Source organism: Malus sylvestris, chromosome 1 (genome assembly GCF_916048215.2).
Source record: "Malus sylvestris chromosome 1, drMalSylv7.2, whole genome shotgun sequence".
Taxonomy (NCBI): Eukaryota; Viridiplantae; Streptophyta; class Magnoliopsida; order Rosales; family Rosaceae; genus Malus; species Malus sylvestris.
In genome coordinates, this window is record NC_062260.1 from 24,981,740 (window position 1) to 25,006,962 (window position 25,223).

General features: G+C 38.9%; 2 protein-coding genes, 1 long non-coding RNA gene and 4 other non-coding genes across 8 annotated transcripts; 6 read left to right on the top strand and 1 right to left on the bottom strand.

The window, feature by feature from the left end:
• The first annotated feature begins 318 nt into the window (after positions 1-318).
• LOC126630095 (uncharacterized) lies at positions 319-17,907 on the top strand. Of its 2 annotated transcripts, none has more exons than XR_007625933.1 (3): positions 319-772; positions 7,249-15,880; positions 16,917-17,907. It is a non-coding gene; the product is annotated as an uncharacterized LOC126630095 (long non-coding RNA). The 2 variants fall into 2 exon arrangements; XR_007625934.1 differs by lacking the exon at positions 16,917-17,907 and having other exon boundaries at positions 324-772; positions 7,249-7,831; positions 7,964-15,027.
• Positions 439-546, top strand: LOC126634150 (small nucleolar RNA Z107/R87). Its single transcript, XR_007627221.1, has one exon. It is a non-coding gene; the product is annotated as a small nucleolar RNA Z107/R87 (small nucleolar RNA).
• On the top strand, positions 678-775 carry LOC126634085 (small nucleolar RNA R30/Z108). Its single transcript, XR_007627191.1, has one exon. It is a non-coding gene; the product is annotated as a small nucleolar RNA R30/Z108 (small nucleolar RNA).
• LOC126634162 (small nucleolar RNA snoR31) lies at positions 885-973 on the top strand. The gene has a single exon (XR_007627229.1). It is a non-coding gene; the product is annotated as a small nucleolar RNA snoR31 (small nucleolar RNA).
• On the top strand, positions 1,016-1,112 carry LOC126634145 (small nucleolar RNA snoR31/Z110/Z27). The gene has a single exon (XR_007627215.1). It is a non-coding gene; the product is annotated as a small nucleolar RNA snoR31/Z110/Z27 (small nucleolar RNA).
• A 3,068-nt stretch (positions 17,908-20,975) lies between the features above and the next one.
• Positions 20,976-21,780, top strand: LOC126630120 (putative glycine-rich cell wall structural protein 1). The gene has a single exon (XM_050300268.1). It carries the CDS (start codon positions 21,034-21,036, stop codon positions 21,460-21,462), a length of 429 nt encoding a protein of 142 aa, XP_050156225.1. The 5' UTR covers positions 20,976-21,033; the 3' UTR covers positions 21,463-21,780.
• Positions 21,781-22,110: 330 nt separating this feature from the next.
• Positions 22,111-24,543, bottom strand: LOC126630112 (cyclin-U4-1-like). Its single transcript, XM_050300260.1, has 2 exons — positions 24,020-24,543; positions 22,111-22,651 (listed from the first exon to the last, which is right to left on the bottom strand). Exons 1-2 carry the CDS (start codon positions 24,370-24,372, stop codon positions 22,381-22,383), a joined length of 624 nt encoding a protein of 207 aa, XP_050156217.1. The 5' UTR covers positions 24,373-24,543; the 3' UTR covers positions 22,111-22,380.
• Between the last annotated feature and the right edge of the window lie 680 nt (positions 24,544-25,223).

Below are 25,223 nucleotides of genomic sequence, written 5' to 3' on the forward strand. Positions count from 1 at the left end.
ATTCGAAAGATAAAAACTCGTTAATTATAAATGGAGAATAAGCAAAGTACCTCACGGAGGAAACACGAACATTGTACGGACAATACATTCTGCACATTACGCATTTTTTGACATTATATGGACAAAAATCTATTAATTTTTTTTACTTGTTCAAAAAGTTGGAAAAATATATCACCGATTCACCGAAACATAAAAGTCCGGGAAAGAAATGGTGGCCCATTAAAGCCCATTTGTTTTTCAAAACGATAACTGTTCGATTCGGTTGATAATATATAGGCCCATTGAAATCCCCGTGTTTCCCTCAAAACCCTAGCTCTCTCTATCCCTATAAAACCATGGCGAACCCCCGCTTTCCTGTCAACCCAGCAACGCCTCCACCGCCATTTTTAGCAGAAATCCAATTTGTGTTAGCAAAAGTTTAAGAGAGAGAGAGAAAGAGATTGGCGGTGATGACCCAATGAAATTCAAGCTCAACAGACCGGATTGTAGGCCTTCTCTTTTCAAGAGAAGGTTTGCGTGTCGACAACCCCGCTGAACTGAGCCTTCTCTTTCTCCCTTCTTTTTTTCTTCATTTTATTTCCCTGAAAATTTTGTGATTTGGTTGTTTTTTATTTGTATTTAATTTGTTTCAATTGTTTTTTAATTTAATTTAATTTTGGTGGGAAGGTGAAGGAAAGGGGGATTGCTATGAGGATACCAAGCTCCCTCTTCTGATTAAGGTTGAGGAAACTTGCCGGCAGAATCGAACCTAAAAATTATCAGCCACCACTGAGTACTTCTCCCCTTTTTCCCACCTTAATTATTTCTTTTTTTTTTCTTTTTTTAATCAAAGTTTTGATCTTTTTATTTATTTATAGTAATTGTGAATTTAGTTGTGGGAATGATGGATTGGGATGAAGCAATCAAATTATCCAACACTTGATCTGAGATATTTGTTATCGAGTGATGCTAACTGATATACTTCTGAATCTGAATTATTAATTTAGATTGTTTTATTTTGTATTTGTGATGAAAATTCGTCAGGTGATGAAAAATGGAATAATCTTAGGACACCTTCCTACACAGCAATGACCTTGCTGTGGATGAGAACAACTTTCCATTCTGATGATGATTTGTTATTTAAATCTTGGAAGAAAAATTTAAATTCATTTGTTTGTTTGTTTACGATTTAAACTCACAAGCTTAATCAATTTTAAAACATAATACAAAATATTTGACATTTATTTCCTATTTTTACCATACAAATGGAGAAGGCTATCTCCAAATAATTGGTTGTTAGGATTTTGAATTGTGTGTATAGTGGACCGTTAGATGTCAGGGTCGCATCTTATGACTGTGAAATCTACCCGTTAGTTTGATTGCTGCAAAATTTGATGGAATAATAAAAAAATTGAAATGGGCCACTTGGTACGGTATTCTTTTTTACTTATAAGAGCTCTTGGGGTTTTTTTCGTTAAATGAAAATTTGAACCACATTGTTACTAGTTCATTGTGAGGCTAAACCTATTTCATTTTTTTAGTATAGATAATATTGTTTGTTCAAACAAAAAAATAAAATTTTTGAAACTGAGAGACTTTCGTACCTCGGTTAGAAATTGCGATTATAGGATGGGGACAGAAGATATGAAGAAACTTTAAGAAAAGACATAGAGTGTTTGAAACTAACAAAAAATTTGATACAAAATCAGGTTCAATTGTGTTTGAAGATTCATACAACTACCTCTTTGCAGAGACTTTCATGCTAATAGTTTACCAAAGGCATTAATGCAATGAAGAAAATTTGATGACATAGTTATATCATTGCACACATCACTATTCATCCCTTCATATTGTGCACTTCCTTTATAAAAAGAAGTGTGTGTGGCAGCCATTACAATCAGTTTTTGCTTAATCATTCATCCTCATTTCAATACAACTTCCATCTAAACATATTCATTCATCTTCACATCCATTCCTCCATACAACCAAAACCAAATCTTCAAACACTCACCAACACCTTGTGTTGTAGCAAAGGAATGGAAGGAAAGTGCTTGGATGTGTTTGTGATCCAACTTGGATCGTTTGAGCGTTTATGTGTTTTTTTTTTTCTGTTTTCAATGTCTAAATTTGTTTATCTTTGCTTTGTAAGTATGAGTAACTAAACCTTCCTTAGCTAGAGGGAATTTGAAAGCATGTTCATGCTTGCAATATGATTTGATTACTTTCAGTTGTGATTCATAAGTTATGAATTCAATTTACTTATCCATTTGAATTAAAACTGATTTGTATGTGTTGGTTAAGAGTGGACACTTAATTTTTATGCATAAATCTGATGTTAGGATATAAGAGAGTTTCACCTAATCGTTATGAACTTATATTCACAAGTAGTGAAGGTTGCTCGTCACAACCGTATTAAGTAAATTCTTAGTATAAGTTTCATGCAATTCATAGTTACAAGTGTTTCGTCAATACTTATGATTTTCATAGAACTTAATAATTATTGTTTGTATCTCTATTATGCAATTTATGTAGGGAATTTGTGAGGAATGCTTTGGGTTGTTGTATGTGTTTATACCATATTTAGGGCCTCGTATTTAGATCTCGTACAAATACTCAGGGGACTTAAATGTAATTATGGGATAAAGGAAGGGGCAAATATGTAATAAGTGAGGAGTCCTTATTCTATAAAAGGACCCCTCACCCTCACAATTAGGAAAAGGCTCATTCTCACCCTCAGAGGCCATTTCTGAAGCCTCTCACCCCCTCTCAAAGCCTCCTCACATCCCCTAAGCTCTAAGCTCTCTCTCCCTCTTCAGCAGAGAAATACAATACAATCAGTGTGGACGTAGCCCAAACCTTGGGGTGAACCACGATATATCTTATGTTATTTACATTACTTGCAGATTCACGATCGGATTTACGTTGTTCCAAGACCTCCGGTTTTGTGCATCAACATTTGGCGCCGTCTGTGGGAATCGACACGAAAAATTACGTCGGTTCTTTTTCAATCTTTCATCACACCACCGTGAAACCTTCACAATCTTCCCCGTGTATCTGCAAAAAGAACCCAGAAATGGCCCAAAAATCCATTTCCAAAACCACATTCAAAAACAAGTTTTAGAAACAGCCCATTGGGCATGCCAAGACACACTCTCTCATTCTCTCTCATCACTCCAGTAGAGTCGAGACAAGACGAAGAAGACCAGAAAAATTCACCTCTCTCGTCTTGCCTATCCAATCTCAAAACCCTTTCTTTCTGCACAAAGAGCGACGCTCGACCTCATGGACCTGCTCCGACCTAATCTATCCCGGGTACGGATCCTGGAACCCACCAACCGCATCTACAAGCACCGCCTGATCTCTTCCGACGACTCCATCTCCGGCAAGAAAGACACTGGTTCTGCCAAATCTAGCAAGGCAGATTCAGGGAATCAAATCTCTCATCTCTGTCTTGTCTCTCTACCTTGATCAATGACGTGATGGAGCTCAAGGCTTGGATTGGTTAAATGATGGAGGAACTCAACGTCGGCCTCTGCAATAGGAGCTCGGCAGTGACAGGATCCCGACCTGGTGACTTGTACAGACACCCAGCGCACGACTCAGGCGGGTCGACCAGGTCAGAGAACCTCGCCAGGTCCGACTGCCTGGATTGATACGGGGCTCCGGTAAGAAAAGCAACACGAAAGGGCGGCGAAATCGAACGGCTCGATTGATACAGAACGGGTCAACTCAGAAGGAACTCGGAAGAAGATCAGGCTGGGGTAGGCGAGGGTTTGGCGCTGCCAAGTGTGGGAACGACGGCAGGCTGGGACGAAAAATTACGTTTTGTTCTCTAAGGTTGGCGCTGCTGCGTTTATTTCTGTTAAAGAGAATGAGGAGGACGAGGCCGGCGAAGCTTTGTATTCCGGTGGTGTCCCCGGGATTTGGGTCTGCTCCGCCGACGCCGTCGACGACAGGTTGGAGAGAGGTGATGGAGGATCGCTACTCAGCTAGTCTTAATCTTGAAGGTGATCCCAAACAGCTTTGTGCGGAATTGTGAGAGATCAAACAATTTCATTTCCCAATTTCTCCCAGAAAGTTCACTTTTCTGATCTTTCCGAGAAAGATCGAATTTCAAATTTTCAAAATTCATAGGAACTGTTGAAAGCCGGGAGGATCACATCACCGACTCGAACGGCTGAGAGTCAGAGAAGAAGCAGTAAAACTTTCGATACTTGACGCTACTCGGCTCCAGATCGAATAAGCTCTACTGGATTTTTCCCCTTTTTTGTGATCTGCTACCTTCTCAGTAGCCAAACGCTGGGAAATTAGCTGCTGCCATTTTTGTAGTGTTTGAAGTTCTCAGATATTTCTGGATCGTCAACCCCGACTCCGACGATGAGGACCACCGTGATTCCAGATATTTCTGCACTGCTTCTCTGCCCATCTTCAGCCCAATTCTTGGTCTGACGGTTCTCTGCTCATCCCCCGACTCTCCTCGGCCGACTCTGACTCCAAGTCATCCGCATCAGAGGGCGTGGTCATCGAGGAACCATGGGCATTTCGTTCCCCGAGCAAGATCGCGAGTTTCTCTTCTTCCGAAATGAACGACACTAGTCCTCTTGTCGTAGATGTGCAGCGCACGACGCCTACCACTCTTACGACGCCGTTTTATTCGTTGCCGGAAACGTACTTGTCACCGGGGATCGAAAATTTTGCGAGCCCTTTGAGCCAGGCGCAGAGGGAGGAGAGGGATGATAGCTCTATAGCTGCTCATAGCATATCCGGGAGGTTCCCTTCGGTCTCTTTGTTCAAGGAGTATAAGAATGCAGCTATGGTGATTCTAGAGAAAACAGATTACACTATGATTTATGGGCATCATTTCATCAAAAAGTCAGGGTGGTAAGTTCTCAGATGGACGGGGCGCATGCGACCGGCGTGAGAAGAGATTCAATAAACCAGCAGAGAAAAGGAAAAAGGAGAAATGATGGCTATTGCTGCTAGTGGCCTTAAAAGCTGCTTTTTGACTTTCCAGAAGATGCTGTAAAGACAAGTCTATGCCTCCGCCATTTGCAATCTGCAAAAGTAAAGCAAAGTAAAGAGCACTTCACTTTACTTTTGTCTGCCATCTGCAAAGGCTAATGCACCTGGACCTCAGCAAGAGCAAGAGAATAATAAATGCAGCGCAAGGAAAAGAGAAAGAAAAGGGAAAGTAAAAGCAAAGCAAAGTAAAAGAGCAAAGCAGAAAGCATGGCTACCCTTTCAACATGAGATTTGCGGTGGAAAAGAGCAAAGCAGAAAGCATGGCTACCCTTTCAACATGAGATTTGCGGTGGAAAAGAGCAAAGCAGAAAATATGGCTACCCACTGAGATAATTACAAAAGTAGAAAAGAAAGAGAAAAACAAAAGTAAGGAATAAACATTCCACCAGAATGATATAAACATCTGTATAAACCCCATCAGAGGGTAATAATACAAAAAAAAAAAAAAACGGCAAAGCCCAAAATTAATGGGCTGGAATGTTGTGGAGGGCGAAGGCCCATAAGCCCAAAATAACACCAACCAGGTGATCAAAAGTACGCCTAGTACTCCAAATCATACATGAGCACTACTCATGTCATTCATACATAAACATTCATGAGCATCACTCATGACAATCATACATAAACATTCATGACCATCATTCATGTCAACATTCATGAGCATCACTCATGTTAACATTCATGAGCATCACTCATGACAACATCCATGAGCATCACTCATGACAACATCCATGAGCATCACTCATGTCAATCAACATAAACATTCATGAGCATCACTCATGTCAATCAGCTTCAAAAGCTTCATTTACAGAGCTCTAGCTTCAAAAGCTTCATTTACAAAAGCTCCAGTTTCGAAAGCTTCATTTACAGAGCTCTAGCTTCAAAGCTTCACTTGCAAAGCTTCATTTACAAAGCTTCAGTGCAGGGTATACAAATACCACATCCGAACAACCGCCACTTCGGCCCATACATGGATTCAATTTGAAGTCTCCAGCCAACAGACTCTATTGACCGAAGACTTGGGGGACTACATTATGTACCATATATTGGGCCTCAACTGGGCCTCATAAAAAATACTTGGGAGACTCTAGCCCATCACTTATGTATTGAGGAGCGAGCCCTTATTCTATAAAAGGGAATCCCTCACTTTCATTAGAGAGCACCCATTATTCATGTACTGAGGAGTGAACCCTTATTTTATAAAAGGGACTCCCTCACCTTCATTAGAGAGAAACGCCGCCAGCTGAGCAACCGCCTCGCCGCGAGCATCAACTCTAGCCCATCATTTATGTATTGAGGAACGAGCCCTTATTCTATAAAAGGGACTCCCTCACCTTCAACACCACAAGCCGAGCCAACCAAGGCAATATAAGCCACAAGCCGAGCAACCTCGCAACATGTGACAGTTGAGCATCATTTCAGATTGAGCACCGCCTCATATCGAGCATCAGTTCAAGATAACATCTAGTTACTTCGGCCTACACATGGACTGAATTTCAAGTCTCCAGCCAAAATACTCTCTTGACTGAAGACTTGGGGGACTACTGTTTATACCATATTTAGGGCCTCGTATTTAGATCTCGTACAAATACTCAGGGGACTTAAATGTAATTATGGGATAAAGGAAGGGGCAAATATGTAATAAGTGAGGAGTCCTTATTCTATAAAAGGACCCCTCACCCTCACAATTAGGAAAAGGCTCATTCTCACCCTCAGAGGCCATTTCTGAAGCCTCTCACCCCCTCTCAAAGCCTCCTCACATCCCCTAAGCTCTAAGCTCTCTCTCCCTCTTCAGCAGAGAAATACAATACAATCAGTGTGGACGTAGCCCAAACCTTGGGGTGAACCACGATATATCTTATGTTATTTACATTACTTGCAGATTCACGGTCGGATTTACGTTGTTCCAAGACCTCCGGTTTTGTGCATCAACAGTATGCAATCATACAATTCAATGAAATTAGGAAAATCTGAGGGTTAATTAGTGCAATTCACAGTTAATCTGGGGCGTAGAGAATTCGTAGTTTATTGAAAAGCAACTGGAAATTGTTTTGTTTGCAAGTGTGTCATGTGTGGAGAAGAACCTCATAACTAGCCTTCTATCCATTCAATTTACTCAAATTCATGCGGATTTCATTAGTTCTTTAATTTACTTGTTTTGTTTTCAAATTCGTCAAAACCAAAACCTCATTTACCTTGTTGAGTCATATTAGTTAGTTACTGACCTTGTTTGTTTTCTTGTTTTAGATACTAGTTTATGACTCAGAGTTATCATTCGGTTCGTGAGCATATATTGGAATTTGATGACAATTTTGAGAGGACTTTGAGAAGGAATAGGAATCAGCAAAATCGTAACCCACCTATTCCTGAACCTGAGTTTGAAGAATACTTGAAGAAGAAGAGGAATATCCCAACATGGCAGCAGACAATCGAACAATCAAGGAGCTTTCCGCTTCGGGATTGGACAATGTCGCTCCCTTATGCATCCAATACCCCATGGCTACCCTAGGGAAGACGGACGAGTTCGAATTGAAATCAAGTCACATTCCTAAGTTCCACGGGATGTCCATGGAAGATCCTAATAAACACTTGAAGTAGTTTGAGGTTGTTTGTTCGAGTACGACTCTCGTGAATGTTGATGGGAGCATTTTGAAGATGAAGGCCTTTCCCTTTTCTCTCTTGGACAATGCTAAAGATTGGTTGTATGAACTAGCTCCCGGAACTGTCACAGCATGGGAGAGTATGAAACGGGCGTTTTTGGAGAAGTTTTTCCTGACTTCTCGAGTCATTCTTCTACGCAAAAGGATTAGTGACATTCAGCAAAACCAAGGTGAAACCTTTTCAACTTATTATGAACGTTTTAAAACGCTTGTTGCTTCATGTCCATATCACCAAATGAAGGAGAAGCTTATTCTTCAATATTTCTAAGAAGGGCTTCTACCAATTGAACGCCAAATGCTAGATGCCTCGGCGGGAGGAGCTTTGGTGGACAAAACACCTATGTTTACCAAGACACTAATCGCAAACCGTGCATTGAATGCACAACAATATGAAGGCATTGGGTAAAAGGACACCCCACGACAGCAAGTGAATGAGGTAAGTTCCACATCCGACATTAAATCGCAATTAGCTAATCTTACTTCCATTGTGTCTCAGATGGCCGAAGGAATGAGGATGAAAGAACCAAGTGTATGTGGTGTGTGTTCTATCCAAGGACTTGCTTTTGAAAAGTGCCCTCAATTGATTAAAAATGGTGGATGGGAAAGCGCTAATGCAATTGGATTTCAAGGCCAAAACCAGCCAAAGAACGATCCATATTCTAATACGTACAATCCAGGTTGGAGAAACCATCCAAATTTCAAGTGGATGGAGTTCCAACAACCTCAACAACAAGGAGGCTTTAGGCAGCAACCTCCGGGCTTCTATACCAAGCAATACGCACCAACACAAGCCCCACAACAACCTGCCCAAAACACCTCAGGTACATCTTTTGATAATGACACACTTCTTAAGTTACTCACCAATTTGTCTCAAGGGGCAATAAAATCAAGCCAAAGCAATGCAAAACCAAGATAAAATAGTGGACCAAATAGAGAAGCAAATTGGGCAGATTGCGGAGTTTGTAGGACAATTCAGAGAGCAAGGTAAGTTGCCTAGTTCAACCGTTATCAACCTGAATGGAGGATTCGAATCTGCCAAAGCCATGAGTTTGCGAAGTGGAAAACAAGTTGGATCTGATCCCCAATCTTCCAAATTACGTTCCAATGAGGTTGAAAAGTTGATAATTGAAGAGGATGAGCAAAGCACCCCCACGGCAAAGGTGGAAACACCTTTGCCACAGGCCCCAAATGCTCCTAAATTATCCAATTCGGCCAACAAAGGTAAGGAAGTTCCAATTTTGATTAATTTTAACGTTGTTCCTCCAAATGTACCATTTCCTCATAGGTTTATGCAATCAAAGAAGGAGGAGACTGAAAAGGATATTTTGGAAACGTTTAAAAAAGTTCAAGTTAATATACCACTTTTGGATGTAATTAAGCAAATTCTAAGGTATGCCAAATTTTTAAAAGAACTTTACACAACTAGGAAGAGAATTTCGAGCAAGGAGGTTGTCAAGGTAAGTGAAAATGTCTCAGCTGTTTTATAACATAAACTGCCCACTAAATGCAAGGATTCGGGTAGTTTTACCATTCCTTGTGTAATTGGTAATACTCGTTTTGAATCTGTCATGTTAGACTTATGTGCATCTATAAATGTCATGCTTTATTCAATCTATGCATCTATGCACTTAGGCAAATTGAAAAATGATGGTGTGATTATACAATTGGCCGATCGATCTAATGTCTATCCAAAGGGAGTTTTGGAAGATGTTTTAGTGCAGGTCAATCACTTAATCTTTCCGGTGGATTTCTACGTGCTTGAAATGGACGAGTCGGACCATTCCCCTACATTGCCCATCCTTCTTGGACGGCCATTCATGAAAACTGCCTGTACTAAGATTGATGTGTTTAATGAAACTTTGACGATGGAATTTGATGGGGAAGTTATCAATTTCAATCTTTCTGATTCTATCAAGTATCCTAATGAGGATCACTCATGTTTTTCTATTGATATATTTGCTTCTTTGGCAGAGGACCATTTTGAACAATTGAATGACGATGCACTTGAATTGGTCATTGCACGATGAATGGACATTCAAAACAATGAAGCAGTAACCATGCACCCTCACGACATGAATGATTTTTCCCTTGCCGTACCTCTTAATGAAGACGTGATTGAGATGGTGGCTGCCCTCGAATCATTGCCACTACAATTTGGTAAGTTTTTGGACCCAATTTCCATTTCAGTTTATGTTAATAAGTTACTTCCCTCAGTTGTGCAGCCACTTACACTTGAACTTAAGCCATTGCCAAGCCATTTAAAGTACGTTTTCTTAGACGATGATGAGACATTACCCGTCATCATCTCAAGCACACTCACGCGTCATCATCTCAAGCACACTCACGGCATAAGAGGATGACAAGTTGGTAAGGGTGCTAAAGGAGTACAAAACAACAATTGGGTGGACATTGACCGACATAAAAGGAATCAGTCCCACCACTTGCATGCATCGCATACTTTTGGAGGAAGGGTATAAAACATATCAAGAAGCTTAACGTCGACTCAACCTTTCGATGATGGAGGTTGTGAAGAAGGAAACAATCAAGCTTTTAGATTGTGGAGTGATCTATCCTATTTCCGATAGTCGTTGGATTTCGCCCGTTCAATGTGTTCCAAAGAAATCCGGAGTAACTGTGGTGACAAATGCCGAAAATGAGCTTGTGCCTACTCGAATCCAAACAGGTTGGAGTGTGTGTATCGATTATAGGAAGCTCAACGCCACCACTAGGAATGACCACTTCCCTTTGCCATTCATTGATCAAATGCTTGAGAGGTTAGCGGGTTATGTTTTCTATTGTTTTTTTATGGTTATTCTAGTTATAATCAAATTGTCATAACACTCGAGGACCAAGAAAAAACCACTTTCACATGCCCTTTTGGTACATTTGCTTATCGTCGCATGTCATTCGGTTTATGTAATGCACCTGCCACATTTCAAAGATGCATGATGGGCATATTTTTTGATTATTTTGAGAAAATTATTGAAGTTTTTATGGATAATTTCAGCGTTTTTGGTGATTCATTTTATGGTTGTTTGCATAATCTCAGTTTGATCTTAAAACGATGTGTTGAAACTAACTTTGTTCTCAATAGGGAAAAATGTCATTTCATGGTTAAACAAGGCATAGTTTTAGGACATATCATCTCTGAAAAAAGAATGGAGGTTGATAAATCAAAGATCTATCTTGTACGTCACTTACCCTCTCCTACTTCGGTTAGAGAGGTTCGTTCTTTTCTTGGACATGCAGGTTTCTATCGAAGATTTATAAAAGATTTCTCAAAGGTTTCTCCAATCCGGTGGAGCAATAATGGGAGAAACCTTCAAACAACTCAAGGAAGGAGTTGCTGACCACGGCTCCCATTATTGCTCCACCGGATTGGAGAAACCTTTGAGAAATCTTTGATAAATCTTCGATAGAAACCTGCATGTCCAAGAAAAGAACGAACTTCTCTAACCGAAGTAGGAGATGGTAAGTAACGTATAAGATCGATCTTTGATTTATCAAACTCCATTCCTTTTTCAGAGATGATATGTCCTAAAACTATGCCTTGTTTAACCATGAAATGACATTTTTCCCAATTGAGAACAAGGTTAGTTTCAACACATCGTTTTAAGATCAAACTGAGATTATGCAAACAACCATCAAATGAATCACCAAAAACGCTGAAATCATCCATAAAAACTTCAATAAATTTCTCAACATAATCAGAAAATATGCTCATTTTGAAATGTGGCAGGTGCATTACATAAACCAAATGGCATGCGACGATAAGCAAATGTACTAAAGGGGCATGTGAAAGTGGTTTTTTCTTGGTCCTCAGGTGTTATGACAATTTGATTATAACCAGAATAACCATTAAGAAAACAATAGAAAGCATAACCCGCTAACCTTTCAAGCATTTGATCAATGAATGGCAAAAGGAAGTGGTACTTCCTAGTGGTGGCGTTGAGCTTCCTATAATCGATACACACCCTCCAACTTGTTTGGATTCGAGTAGGCACAAGCTTATTTTTGGCATTTGTCACCATAGTTACTCCGGATTTCTTTGGAACACATTGCACAAGCGAAACCCAACGACTATCAGAAATAGGATAGATCACTCCACAATTTAAAAGCTTGATTCCTTCCTTCTTCACAACTTCCATCATTGGAGGGTTGAATCTGCATTAAGCATCTTGAGATGTTTTAGACCCCTCCTCCAAAAGTATGCGATGCATGCAAGTGGTGGGACTGATTCCTTTTATGTCGGCCAATGTCCACCCAATTGCTGTTTTGTACTCCATTAGCACCCTTACCAACTTGTCCTCCTCTTGTGCCGTGAGTGTGCTTGAGATGATGACGGGCAATGTCTCATCATCGCCAAAGAAAACGTACTTTAAATGGCTTGACAATGGCTTAAGTTCAAGTGTAGGTGGCTGCACAACTGAGGGAAGTAACTTATTAGCCGAAATTGAAATGGAAATTGGGTCCAAAAACTTACCAGATTGTAGTGGCAATGATTCAATGGCAGCCACCATTTCAATCACGTCTTCATTAGGGGGTACGGCAAGGGAAAAATCATTCATGCCGTGAGGGTGCATGGTTATTGCTTCATTGTTTTGAATGTCCATTCCTCGTGCAATGACCAATTCAAGTGCATCGTCATTCAATTGTTCAAAATGGTCCTCTGCTAAAGAAGCAAATACATCAATAGAAAAACATGAGTGATCCTCACTAGGATACTTTATAGAATCAGAAATATTGAAATTGATAACTTCCCCATCAAATTCTATCGTCAAAGTTTCATTAAACACATCAATCTTAGTACGGGCAGTTTTCATGAATGGTCGTCCAAGAAGGATGGGCAATGTAGGGGAATGGTCCGACTCGGCCATTTCAAGCACGTAGAAATCCGCCGGAAAGATTAAGTGATTGACCTGCAGTAAAACATCTTCCAAAACTCCCTTTGGATAGACATTAGATCGATCGGCCAATTGTATAATCACACCATCATTTTTCAATTCGCCTAAGTGCATAGATTGAATAAGGCATGATATTTATAGATGCACATAAGTCTAACATGGCAGATTCAAAACGAGTATTACCAATTACACAAGGAATGGTAAAACTACCTGAATCCTTGCATTTAGTGGGCAGTTTACGTTGTAAAACAGCTGAGACATTTTCACTTACCTTGACAACCTCCTTGCTCGAGATTCTCTTCCTAGTTGTGCAAAGTTCTTTTAAAAATTTGGCATACCTTGGAACTTGCTTAATTGCATCCAAAAGTGGTATATTAACTTGAACTTTTCTAAACGTTTCCAAAATATCATTTTCAGTCTCCTCCTTCTTTGATTGCATAAACCTACGAGGAAATGGTACATTTGGAGGAACAACGTTAGAATTAATCAAAATTGGAACTTCCTTACCTTTGTTGGTCAAATTGGATGGTTTAGGAGCATTTGGGGCCTGCGGCAAAGGTGTTTCCACCCTTGCCGTGGGGGTGCTTTGCTCATCCTCTTCAATTATCAACTCTTCAACCTCATTGGAACATGATTTGGAAGGTTGGGGATCAGATCCAACTTGTTTTCCACTTCGCAAACTCAAGGCTTTGGCAGATTCGAATCCTCCCTTTGGGTTGACAACGGTTGAACTAGGCAATTTACCTTGCTCTCTAAATTGTCCTAAAACTCCGCAATCTGCCCAATTTTCTTCTCCATTTAGTCCACTATTTTGTCTTGGTTTTGCATTGCTTTGGCTTGATTTTCTTGCCCCCTGAGACAAATTGGTGAGTAACTTAAGAAATGTGTCATTATCAAAAGATGTACCTGAGGTGTTTTGGGCAGGTTGTTGTGGGGCTTGTGTTGGTGCGTATTGCTTGGTATAGAAGCCCGGAGGTTGTTGCCTAAAGCCTCCTTGTTGTTGAGGTTGTTGGGGCTCGCTCCACTTGAAATTTGGATGGTTTCTCCAACCTGGATTGTACGTATTAGAATATGGATCGTTCCTTGGCTGGTTTTGGCCTTGAAATCCAATTGCATTAGCGCTTTCCCATCCACCATTTTCAATCAATTGAGGGCACTTTTCAGAGGCATGTCTTTGGATAGAACACACACCACATACACTTGGTTCTTTCATCCTCATTCCTTCGGCCATCTGAGACAGAATGTAAGTAAGATTAGCTAATTGCGATTGAATGTCAGATGTGGAACTTACCTCATTCACTTGTTGCCGTGGGGTGTCCCTTTGCCCAATGCCTTCATATTGTTTTGCATTCAATGCACGGTTTACGATTAGTGTCTTGGCAGCCATATGTGTTTTGTCCACTAAAGCTCATTCCGCCGAGGCTTCTAGCATTTGACGTTCAATTGGTAGAAGCCATTCGTATAAATATTGAAGAATAAGCTCCTCCTTCATTTGGTGCTATGGACATGAAGCAACAAGGGTTTTAAAGCGTTCATAATAAGTTGGAAAGGTTTCACCTTGGTTTTGCTGAATGCCACTAATCCTTTTGCGTAGAAGAATGACTCGAGAAGTTGGGAAAAACTTCTCTAAAAACGCCCGTTTCATACTCTCCCATGATGTGACAGTTTCGAGAGCTAGTTCATACAACCAATCATTAGCCTTGTCCAAGAGAGAAGGGAAATGCCTTCATCTTCAAAATGCTCCCATCAACATTCACGGGAGTCATACTCGAACAAACAACCTCAAACTCCTTCAAGTGTTTATTAGGATCTTCCATGGACATCCCGTGGAACTTAGGAATGTGATGCAACAAACTTGATTTCAATTCGAATTCGTCCGTCTTCCCTAGGGCAGCCATGGAGTATTGGATGCATAGGGGAGAGGCATTGTCCAATCCCGAAGCGGAAAACTCCTTGATTGTTCGATTGTCCGCTGCCATGTCTTCTTTTTCAAGTGGATGTTCTTCAAACTCAGGTTCAGGAATAGGTGGGTTACGATCTTGCTGATTCCTATTCCTTCTCAAAGTCCTATCAAAATAGTCGTCAAAGTCCAAGATATGCTCACGAACCGGATGAGAACTCCGAGTCATAAACTAGTACCTAAAACAAGAAAACAAACAAGGTCAGTAACTAACATAAAAACACACGAAAATAAACAAAAAGAAATAACAAGGGATTAGCAAAGTTGCTAATCCCCGGCAACGGCGCCAAAAATTTGATGCGAAAATAACTTAACACCCAAATTCAACCCTCTTGTATCAATTGTAGTAAAGAATGTAAGTAGGGATCGTTCTGGACCGGGGATTAGGAGGGCTTGCTAATAACCTCTAAACAAACTTAAAAACATAGAAACAAAGTTAAAAACACTAAACTAGACTCAAAGAACTCAAAACAAACTTAAAAGACTCAAAACAAGCTAAAAACCCTCAAATCTGCCTAAAAACACAAACTGGGCAGATTTGGACTCTAAACACACTTTTGGACGAATTTTGGTTTTCACTTGGTTCGAAACACTTAAAAACACAAACTAAATCAGTTTCTAACTAATATGACTCAACAAGGTAAAGGGGGTTTTGGTTTTGACGAATTTGAAAACAAAACAAGTAAATTAAAGAACTAATGAAATCTGTACGAATTTGAGTAAATTGAATGGATGGAAGACTAGCTAGAAGGTTCTTCTCCACACATGACACACTTGCACACAAAACGATTTCCAGTTGCTTTTCAATAAACTACGAATTCTCAACGCCCCAGATTAACTGTGAATTGCACGAATTAACCCTCAGATTTTCCTAATTTCATTGAATTGGATGATTGCATACAACAACCCAAAGCATTCCCCACACGTTCCCTACATGAATTGCATAATAGAGATACAAGCAAGAATCATTAAGTTCTATGAAAATCATAAGCATTGACGAAACACTTGTAACTATGAATTGCATGAAACTTATGCCAAGAATTTACTTAACACAGTTGTGAAGAGCAACCTTCACTACTTGTGAATATAAGTTCATAACGATTAGGTGAAACTCCCATATAATCTAGCATCAGATTTATGCATGAAAATTAAGTGTGCACTCTCAAACAACACACAAAAATCAGTTTTTGCTTAATCATTCATCCCCATTTCAATACAACCTTCATCCAAACACATCCATTCCTCCAAACAACCAAACCTTCAAACACTCACCAACACCTTGTGTCGTAGTAAAGGAAGGCAAGGAAAGTGCTTGGACGTGCTTGCTGTCCTACTTGGATCGTTGGAGCGTTTAGGTGTTTTCTTTCTTTTGTTTTTTATGTCTAAATTTGTTTATCTTTGCTTTGTAAGTATGAGGAACTAAACCCCCCTTAGCTAGGGGGGAATTTGAAACCATGTTTATGCATGTAATATGATTTGATTACTTTCAGTTGTGATTTCGTGTGTTTGTAGGTTCAAATAACAAAGTTGACAAGAAATTGCTATTTTGAGCATTTTGGAGCAGTTTTGGGCCAAGATTGGATAGTGCAAGCATGGAGATATAAGGATGGACGTTTTTGAAGATTAGAAGGCTAGAAATCAGCATGTGTATGTGCAAGTGTGTTGGCCTACAACTACAAACATTCATACACGACATGGGCATAAAATATGGTGATTGCTAGCTGAAATGATGAAAAACATGTGTGTGTGCAAGTGTAATAGTTGCTACATGTGGAAATAAAGATAGAAAACAGCACACACACATGCAAAGAACAAAGAGACAACATTCATACAGGACATTTGTAGTTGTAGGTCAACACACTTGCACACATACATGCTGATTTCTAGCCTTCTAATCTTCAAAAACGTCCATCGTCATGTCTCCATGCTTGCACTATCCAATCTTGGCCCAAAACTGCTCCAAAATATGCTCATACTAATTTCGAACTCCACAAATTGAAACACACAACACTCAAGATTGAAGTCAAGGGTTGTAACAGGGCTTGGGGGTAATGGCTAACAAAAAAAGGGTAGGAATAACAAACGTTCTTAAAGCGATAATTAACCCTCAGATTTTCCTAATTTCATTGAATTGGATGATTGCATACAACAACCCAAAGCATTCCCCACAAGTTCCCTACATGAATTGCATAATAGAGATACAAGCAAGAATCATTTAGTTCTATGAAAAGCAATACAACCTTCATCCAAACACATCCATTCATCTTCACATCCATTCCTCCATATAACCAAACCTTCAAACACTCACCAACACCTTGTGCCGTAGCAAAGGAAAGGAAGGAAAGTGCTTGGACATGCTTGCTGTCCAACTTGGATCGTTGGAGCCTTTAGGTGTTTTCTTTCTTTTGTTTTCAATGTCTAAATTTGTTTATCTTTGCTTTGTTAGTATGAGGAACTAAACCTCCCTTAGCTAGGGGGAATTTGAAACTATGTTCATGCTTGCAATATGATTTGATTACTTTCAGTTGTGATTCATAAGTTGTGAATTCAATTTACTTATCCATTTGAATTAAAACTGATTTGTGTGTGTTGGTTGAGAGTGCACACTTAATTTTCAAGCATAAATTTGATGCTAGGATATATGAGAGTTTTGCCTAGTCGTTATGAACTTATATTCACAAGTAGTGAAGGTTGCTCGTCACAACCGTGTTAAGTAAATTCTTGGCATAAGTTTCATGCAATTCATAGTTACAAGTGTTTCGTCAATGCTTATGATTTTCATAGAACTTAATGATTCTTGCTTGTATCTCTATTATGCAATTCATGTAGGGAACTTGTGGGGAATGCTTTGGGTTGTTGTATGCAATCATCCAATTCAATGAAATTAGGAAAATCTGAGGGTTAATTAGTGCAATTCACAGTTAATCTGGGGTGTTGAGAATTCGTAGTTTATTGAAAAGCAACTGGAAATCATTTTGTTTGCAAGTGTGTCATGTGTGGAGAAGAACCTCCTAGCTAGCCTTCCATCCATTCAATTTACTCAAATTCGTGCAGATTTCATTAGTTCTTTAATTTACTTGTTTTGTTTTCAAATTCGTCAAAACCAAAACCCCTTTTACCTTGTTGAGTCATATTAGTTAGAAACTGATTTAGTTTGTGTTTTTAAGTGTTTCGAACCAAGTTAAAACCAAAATTCGTCCAAAAGTGTGTTTAGAGTCCAAATCTACCCAGTTTGTGTTTTTAGACAAATTTGAGCGTTTTTAGCTTGTTTTGAGTCTTTTAAGTTTGTTTTGAGTTCTTTGAGTCTAGTTTAGAGAAGTAGAGTGCTTGAAACTAACAAAAAATTTGATACAAAATCAGGTTAAATTGTGTTTGAAGATTCATACAACTACCTCTACTTGCTTTTTTGCAGAGACTTTCATGCTAATGGTTTACCAAAGGCATTAATGCAAGGAAGAAAATTTGATGACATAGTTAAACAATTAATGTGACGTCACTTCTTAGTGGCACTGTAACATGCTTGTATTTGTCTCGTAAAAAAATGTTACGGAGACTAAATTTGAAAACAAAATAATGTGTCACCAATAGAAATGAGCACTTAATAAATCAATCATTAACTTTATGTTCTTTAGCCTACAAATTTATTTTCTCCAGTATTTCCCATCCCTAAAATTGCTTGATTTCTTCTTGGATTGAGAATCCGGACAACACCCGTTTCACCCAAGTCCTTCTCTTGGACTGGGCTTCAAGGCCATCAGCTTCTCAATGATTCTTTTTTTGGGCTGCTATCAATTGTGTCTTCTCTTGAAGTGGGCATGTGCATCAGAGAAAAATTGCTCAACTCCGCTTTGTTCTGAATTAAAAATGCTACTCTTATCACATATTTATATCATCTTTATGTATGAGAGAAAAATTGCTCGAACTCTAATCCATTATGGATTCTAGCAATACTTTCGCTTATTGATGTGTCCATTTTACAGTGGACCAAAGTTGATAGTCACTTAAGCTATTTGTTGAAACTTGCCATATTATGCTACTAATTCACATTCAATGATGTAACATAAGTGGATGAAATTAATGTTTAATATTTCTTTGAAATAGAGTTATGAAATAGATACTTATGTGTATAAGACAAGCGTATTGTAATATCACGTCACAGTGTGTATGTAGTGCAAAGAAATCAGAAGTATAACTGTGCTTATGGTGCGGTATGTGGATCACTAGGCCCATTTGGTCCTTGACGAATGCGGCACAGTGAGGACGTCCCCACAGTAACACTTATAGCCAACTAAACCCTAATACGAGCTTTAGCATGTGCAGATTTCTGGCGCATGCACTAGCATTGCTCTTTAGATTCCAGACAAATCCAACCTATCGGATAACACATTTTTTCCGACTTTGTCTATATATAAAAATAAAATTAAAAAAATTATGATAGTCTAAAGTATGAGATAGTTCGAACTTTTAACCATCTGATCTTAAATTTTGAGTTTATTTTGACCAAAGATTGAACGAATAAAAAACCTGAAGTATTTGATATTCTGAAACATCAAAGAAAATCTCATACTTCCAATCATATATCTAATTTCCTCATTGAGTTTAACATTTGCTGCAATCCTTTTTTCCCAGATTCTCCAAACAAAGTTGAATGTGGTCCAATAATTGTACGCGTTACTATAGGCTAAAGATATTTTCTGTGTAGTGCACCCTCAGATTCTCATTAGAAACTCGAAAACCATTGATCTGACGTACACGTGTCATGATTAAGACATTCTTTTTGACATGGATCAGGACGAGTTGAATCTTCAACTTCATCAAAATGACTCAAACCTTAGAAGGTGGAGGTTGGACAGAGTTAGATGTGGCATGGGAGCCACTACTCCACCATAGATAAGAAGAGAGGCCAAATGTCCCTTTAGCTTCTCTCAACTTAAAGCAAATTGCAATAATTGCTATCGAGGTTCTAAAAGGTGTTAAACGTTAGTCGGATTGCAGGTAAGGATCTAGCGCTTAGGGGTTTAGGTGGAGGCCTAGGTGAGCTAGGCATGTCTAGGTTGGCACCTAGACATGTCTATGACTTCTTTCTTAATTTTCAAACGCCTAGAGATTAATCGGGAGTCGTGATAATGGTCAGCCGCTTAATGCCTAGGCAGGGCTTAAGCGGCACTAGACAAAAAATTTTAAAATAGTGGTGTTGTTGGTTTGCATGCTTACGTAGCCATGTGTCCCCATTTTCCAACATAAAAACTGATATACTCATCGAACTTAATATATTCTCTAATACATACAGTGGTGGATCCAAAATTTCAAGCTTGGGGAGTCCCAACATAAAAGCTCCAAAAAAAAAATATTAGACTAATTTTGTTTCATATCACTATTTTCTACTGAATTTGGTTCATTGAATAAATCAAGATTAATCTCTAAGGTAATAAAAAACCAACAAATTCGCCTCAGCAACATAACTCAATTAGTGACTCTAAAAAGGTAAAATATGTTAATGTAACATATACATTATTAATTGGAGTTAGGACTAGAGTCTAGGATTAAAAAAACTTAAATGAATTTGGAAGAAATAAAATTAGGCAGCTAAAGGCGATGGAATGGCAAATGATGGTGGGGAATAGGGTAACTTGGGTTTAAAGTTGGAAGGTCACAACAATTGGGGCTGAGAGTTCTTAAATATAATTTGGGGATACTGGAAAAGACCGGGGTTCTCGAGCTCTATAGAGAAAACAGAGATATTTTAGTTTTTAAATTTTTTATAACTACCTGGCTAAAAAAAGCTGTCGATTTGGCTAGGTCTTTTAAAACAAAAATTAAAAACCTCTTCTTCTTTGTTATAAGCATTACTGCCTACACACCAATGGAGGCAACAAGCCTCTCCACTGCACCTGCCCAAATTGTTGAAGGATCCTAAAGATCATATCACAAGTGTTTCTTCGGACTTCCGAAGGGTCCTGGGATCCCCCGGATCCCTATATGGATCCGCCAATGAATACATATGAGCATAACATACAATAATACAGATACACTTATGAAAGAATGTATGAACAAGTCAATTTTGTGTGTCGCGGTAGTTTTATTATCTCTATTCTTACATTTTTCTATTTCACGAGAAACCGAAAGGGTACTCCACTATGATGATCATCACACATGTCTTTCTAACATGATAGTGCATGATCAACTTGAACAACAGCCACCGAAATAATTCTGTCTCCTTGAATCAGTTGTAGGGTGATTCATATGCATGTAATAACCATTTGAAATGCGGTGGTGGAATTATAATCTGTCCTTGTAGTGCTTTTTTTATGGATAAAATTATCCCATATGCCGACCTTGGAGCCACATAATTGTCCGACTAATTTGAAATCGAGTGTTAATTAATGTCACGGGAGTGCAAGTGCGTGCCACTGTGAACATCACATCAAACTCCATTATAAATACCCACTTACCTGCATGCAGAAAAACCCAACTCACATACACCAGCATTCACACAACCTAACCTAAAATGCAGCTCAACTTTTTTCACTTCACGCTCTTCCTTTTTCTTTTGATCGCTGCAGCTTCTTGCTCTAGGGAAATGTCCTCAAGGAAGAACGAGGAGACCCCAAGTAGCGGTAGCGGTTCGGCACACGGGCCGAACTGGGGATATAATTGGGGGTGGAGTGCGACCCCGAGTGGGGGATCGGGTTATGGGTCGGGATCCGGGAGGTCACCAACTGGATTTGGTAGGGGGTATGGTTATGGGTCTGGTTCTGGGGGTGGACATGGCTCTGGGTCAGGCTATGGTTCCGGGGGTGGTGGAGCTCGTGGCGGAGGCTCTGGGTCTGGGGGTGGCGGAGCTCATGGTGGCAGCTATGGGTCTGGGGGTGGTTATGGAAGTTCGGGCGGTGGTGGTGGAGCTGGTGGCGGTGGAGGGACAAACAACCACGGCTGATGAGATAATTGGCTGAGAGTTAGGGTTTCATGAACCCCAGGCCAGTTTGAAGTGTGTACTATATGATAAGCATATTATACAACTAGTTAGATACATGCATGCAAGCTTTTAATAAATTTTACGCGACTTTGACAAATAATATTAGCATTGCTCGTATATTTATTATTTCGTGTGGTAGTTCATAGTTTGATGTGTTGCCATCTCTCTATGGCTTATGTTTTTAATTTAGCAGATAACAACGTGAGTTTGTAAAACGTTTACTTCACAGCCCTAATCATCGTTTTGTCTATTTCAATATATTGATATTTCTCTTCTCAATACTGAAAGAACGTTTCGAGTTTGACTCATTTATTTTTCATATACTTCGTGTTAAATCTTCTTTTACATAAACGTAGATGACTTGTATGGGATTGAAGCCTGTTAAGTTAGTTAAAGTCTTAAAGATGGCCCCTGTGTGTCTCATATGTGAAGATGGCTTGATCCTCTTTTTTTAAGCTTCTATGGATCAAGAACAATGAGCAATTTTATGAGAAATCAAATCATTTTAAAAGAGATTATGTCGTCTTATGTCACAAAAATCTCTGCATCTAGTACTCATACAAGTTAACAAGAGCATAAATAATAATAGAAAAATTATAAGCGAAAGAATTATCAAACAGATCCTTAACGAGCATGAATTGGGCACCTTGCACAAATTTAGATGAGCATGAATTGGGCTCATGTAAGAAAAGCTTTTAACTTGTTGCTTCTGCTGACACCATAGAGACCATTCAACTATACACACCCAAAAACTCCAATGGGGGCTTTGAGCCCATATGGCCCAAAACTTCAAAAAACAACCTATGTATGTTGGATTAAACCAAATACAGAAGAAACCCACAAACATTGTCCCCAAACTTTTCCAACACCAATAAGTGCTTAAACTGAAAGCTGCTTTTGATGGGTGGATTCATCTTCATCAAATGAGCAGTGAAGCTTCAAACGTCTTGCCAAATCCACAGGAGATTCTTCAAATTGCAGAGGATATTGCAGCAGCATTTCTCTCTGAAGGTAAGTGCAGTAGGTGTAATACGTCACCGGCGTCACGTTCATTTGGAACCCTAATCCGAACAAGAAGTCCACCTCAAGAAGGTTCATCTCTTGCGTGCTAATCCCTCCAACTCTGGCATAATATGCATTGTTGTAGTAACTGCAAGAAGAAAATGTAGATAAGATTGATTAGTTATGTTTTCTAAGTTCTAACCAAATATTTTGAATAACTGTAGTGATTAATTAAAGATGCTATTTATTGCTGCAGTAATGCTAGGAAGACTCAATTTGGACACTAAATTTTGGAAAGTAAAAAACATGTTAATAGACGTGTTCATTTCTATTGGTGACGTATCATTTTGTTTGCAATTTTAGTCTCCAAATTTACTCTTCCAAACATTACTCTTATTGCTGTTATATTGGACCACTATATGGGTTTGTATAGGACCAAAGATTAGCTTATAATTTAAGGAAAATTAATGAAAAAAATTTGAAAACTTTGAGTTTTAACGATAAGGACAAAATAAAGGGTAAAGTGAATAGTATCAGAATTGACATTTGTGTAAAAATATGGTTTTTCGTTCAAGGAAACAGTATCAAGAGCTTTTAGTTAAAGTTTTAAGGCATTATGTATGGCTCTGATGAGAAGCAAAAACAGGTGGATTTTGTTAACTTTTGGCAAACTATACAAATATCAACATGGCCTTTGATTGAGATGTCGTTAGCATCGATAATGATGCCAGCGGACGCCTTTTCTCTTAAGTTTTTGTGATGAGAAATCATGCACACCGTCGGATAATCTTACTAATTCACGTGTAATACTAAAACAACGACGTAACCGAAAATTACAGGCATGGACAGCAACACCACATAAAAGACGGGAGGCGTTCACATGGCCATTGCTATCCTCCTTTTTGGCGGTGGTTGCTTCCAAACGGCGATGCCATTACTAATTATTAACCTAATTTTGTAATTACGTGACAGAATTATGAAGAAGAAGAAGAGAATACAGAACTGTGATCACAAACTTTGGACGTGCAAAATTACCCAATGTTCCACCAAAATACACTTTAATTTTCTACTTAAAATATTGAGATGCAATCTCCTCAAGAACCATATCCAGAAGAAAAAAAATTATGTAAAAACAGAGAGATCGTAAGAGTATTAATTCAACAAATTTCGGGTTAAAAAAGCTTGAATCTTGAAACACAAATAACAAAACCCAGTTCAACAAGCAAAGAAATTAGTAAAAACTTGATTAATTTGAGGTAGATGAACTAGCCCATTAGTTAAGTAAATAAAACCCAGTTCAACAAGTAAACAAATTAGCGTTGCCCGCACAGAGAAAAAAATTAAACTTTTGATTTAATTGAGCTAGTTTAATTAACCCATCTGATTAACTAGACAAAACCCAGAATTAGAAATCTGAAAATCTCACCAAAAGGACAATCTTTGAAAGAATCAGAGCAAAAGAAAACAACCCAAATCAAGAAATCGAAAAAAAAGGGAAAAAGAAAAGAAAGCTTACTTGTCGTCCATGAACTTTGCAGCGACCAAGACGCTGGTGATGAGCAAGCGGTGAACGCTGAAAGAATCGATGGGCAGCAATGGCTGCATCTGGGTGAAACGGTCGAGATATACGTAGGCGACGACGAAGCAAGATGGGCTGCAGTCGGCGTACTTGAAGATCCTCTGGAGGTAGCTGTGGATTGAGATGGTGGGAGTGGTCAGGGAGTGGAAGACCGACAGCTTCTGAGTCGGCTCTAACCGCCGGTTCAGGTCATTGGAGTTGGAAACCCGCTCGAGGATGGAGGACATGAAGGCTATCATCCTTGGCATGGATTCTGGGCTCGTCGTCGACGTCTCGAGCTGATCAGCCATGGTTGTGTTTAATTTGCTCTGTTTTTTTTCTGTTGGTTTCTTTTCTTTTCTTTTTTCTGTTGGTTGCTTCGTATATATAGGCTTTCCTTTCTGATATTATTTTATTTTTTATTTTGCGCTGTGTTACTTGTACGAAGATTCAAGGAATAAAAAATAAAACCGAATCCTTAAAGAAAAAGGAAATATGAAACTAAACAAATTTTAAATAGAAAGAAAATACACAAATTTTAAAAAGGAAATATGTTTGTACGAAAATCAAATTTTAGAGAAAATGAAATTGTTTGCTCACAAAATCATTAATGTACCTAATGATCCTCTTGCAGTATTTTTTTAGAATATCAGGCCGTATTTTCGGTACATTGAAATTTTTTTCCGTTAAGATAAGTGTAAAACTATATATAATAATCCCTTTATTTCTGAACCAAATCCAAGAAGTAAAGGTGAAGACACAGACCAACTTCCTATGAAATTCCTGCTGCAATAATTTCAGAATAGGACTTTCTTTTCCACTGTTGGTAATTGGTATGAACTTTTAATCATCACCCACATTGCCAGCTTTCCTTACCAAGCAAACAATATATATACATATATATACATATATATATATATATATTATATTTTACAAAATTAATCTTGTCCCCCATAAAATTAAAAGTGTGATTTGCAGCAAGTAAAATCCTAGCTAACTTGTTCGCCTTTTGGCTATTTGCAACGTATCAGATCGGAGTATCAGACCGTGAGTCGTCTCTCTCGCTCTCCCTCTCTCTGTGTCTCTGCTGGTTTTTTCTTGCTTGACAGCTTTGTTTCTTGTATGAATTACGGTTCCCTTTTCTAAAAGAATTAAAAATTTA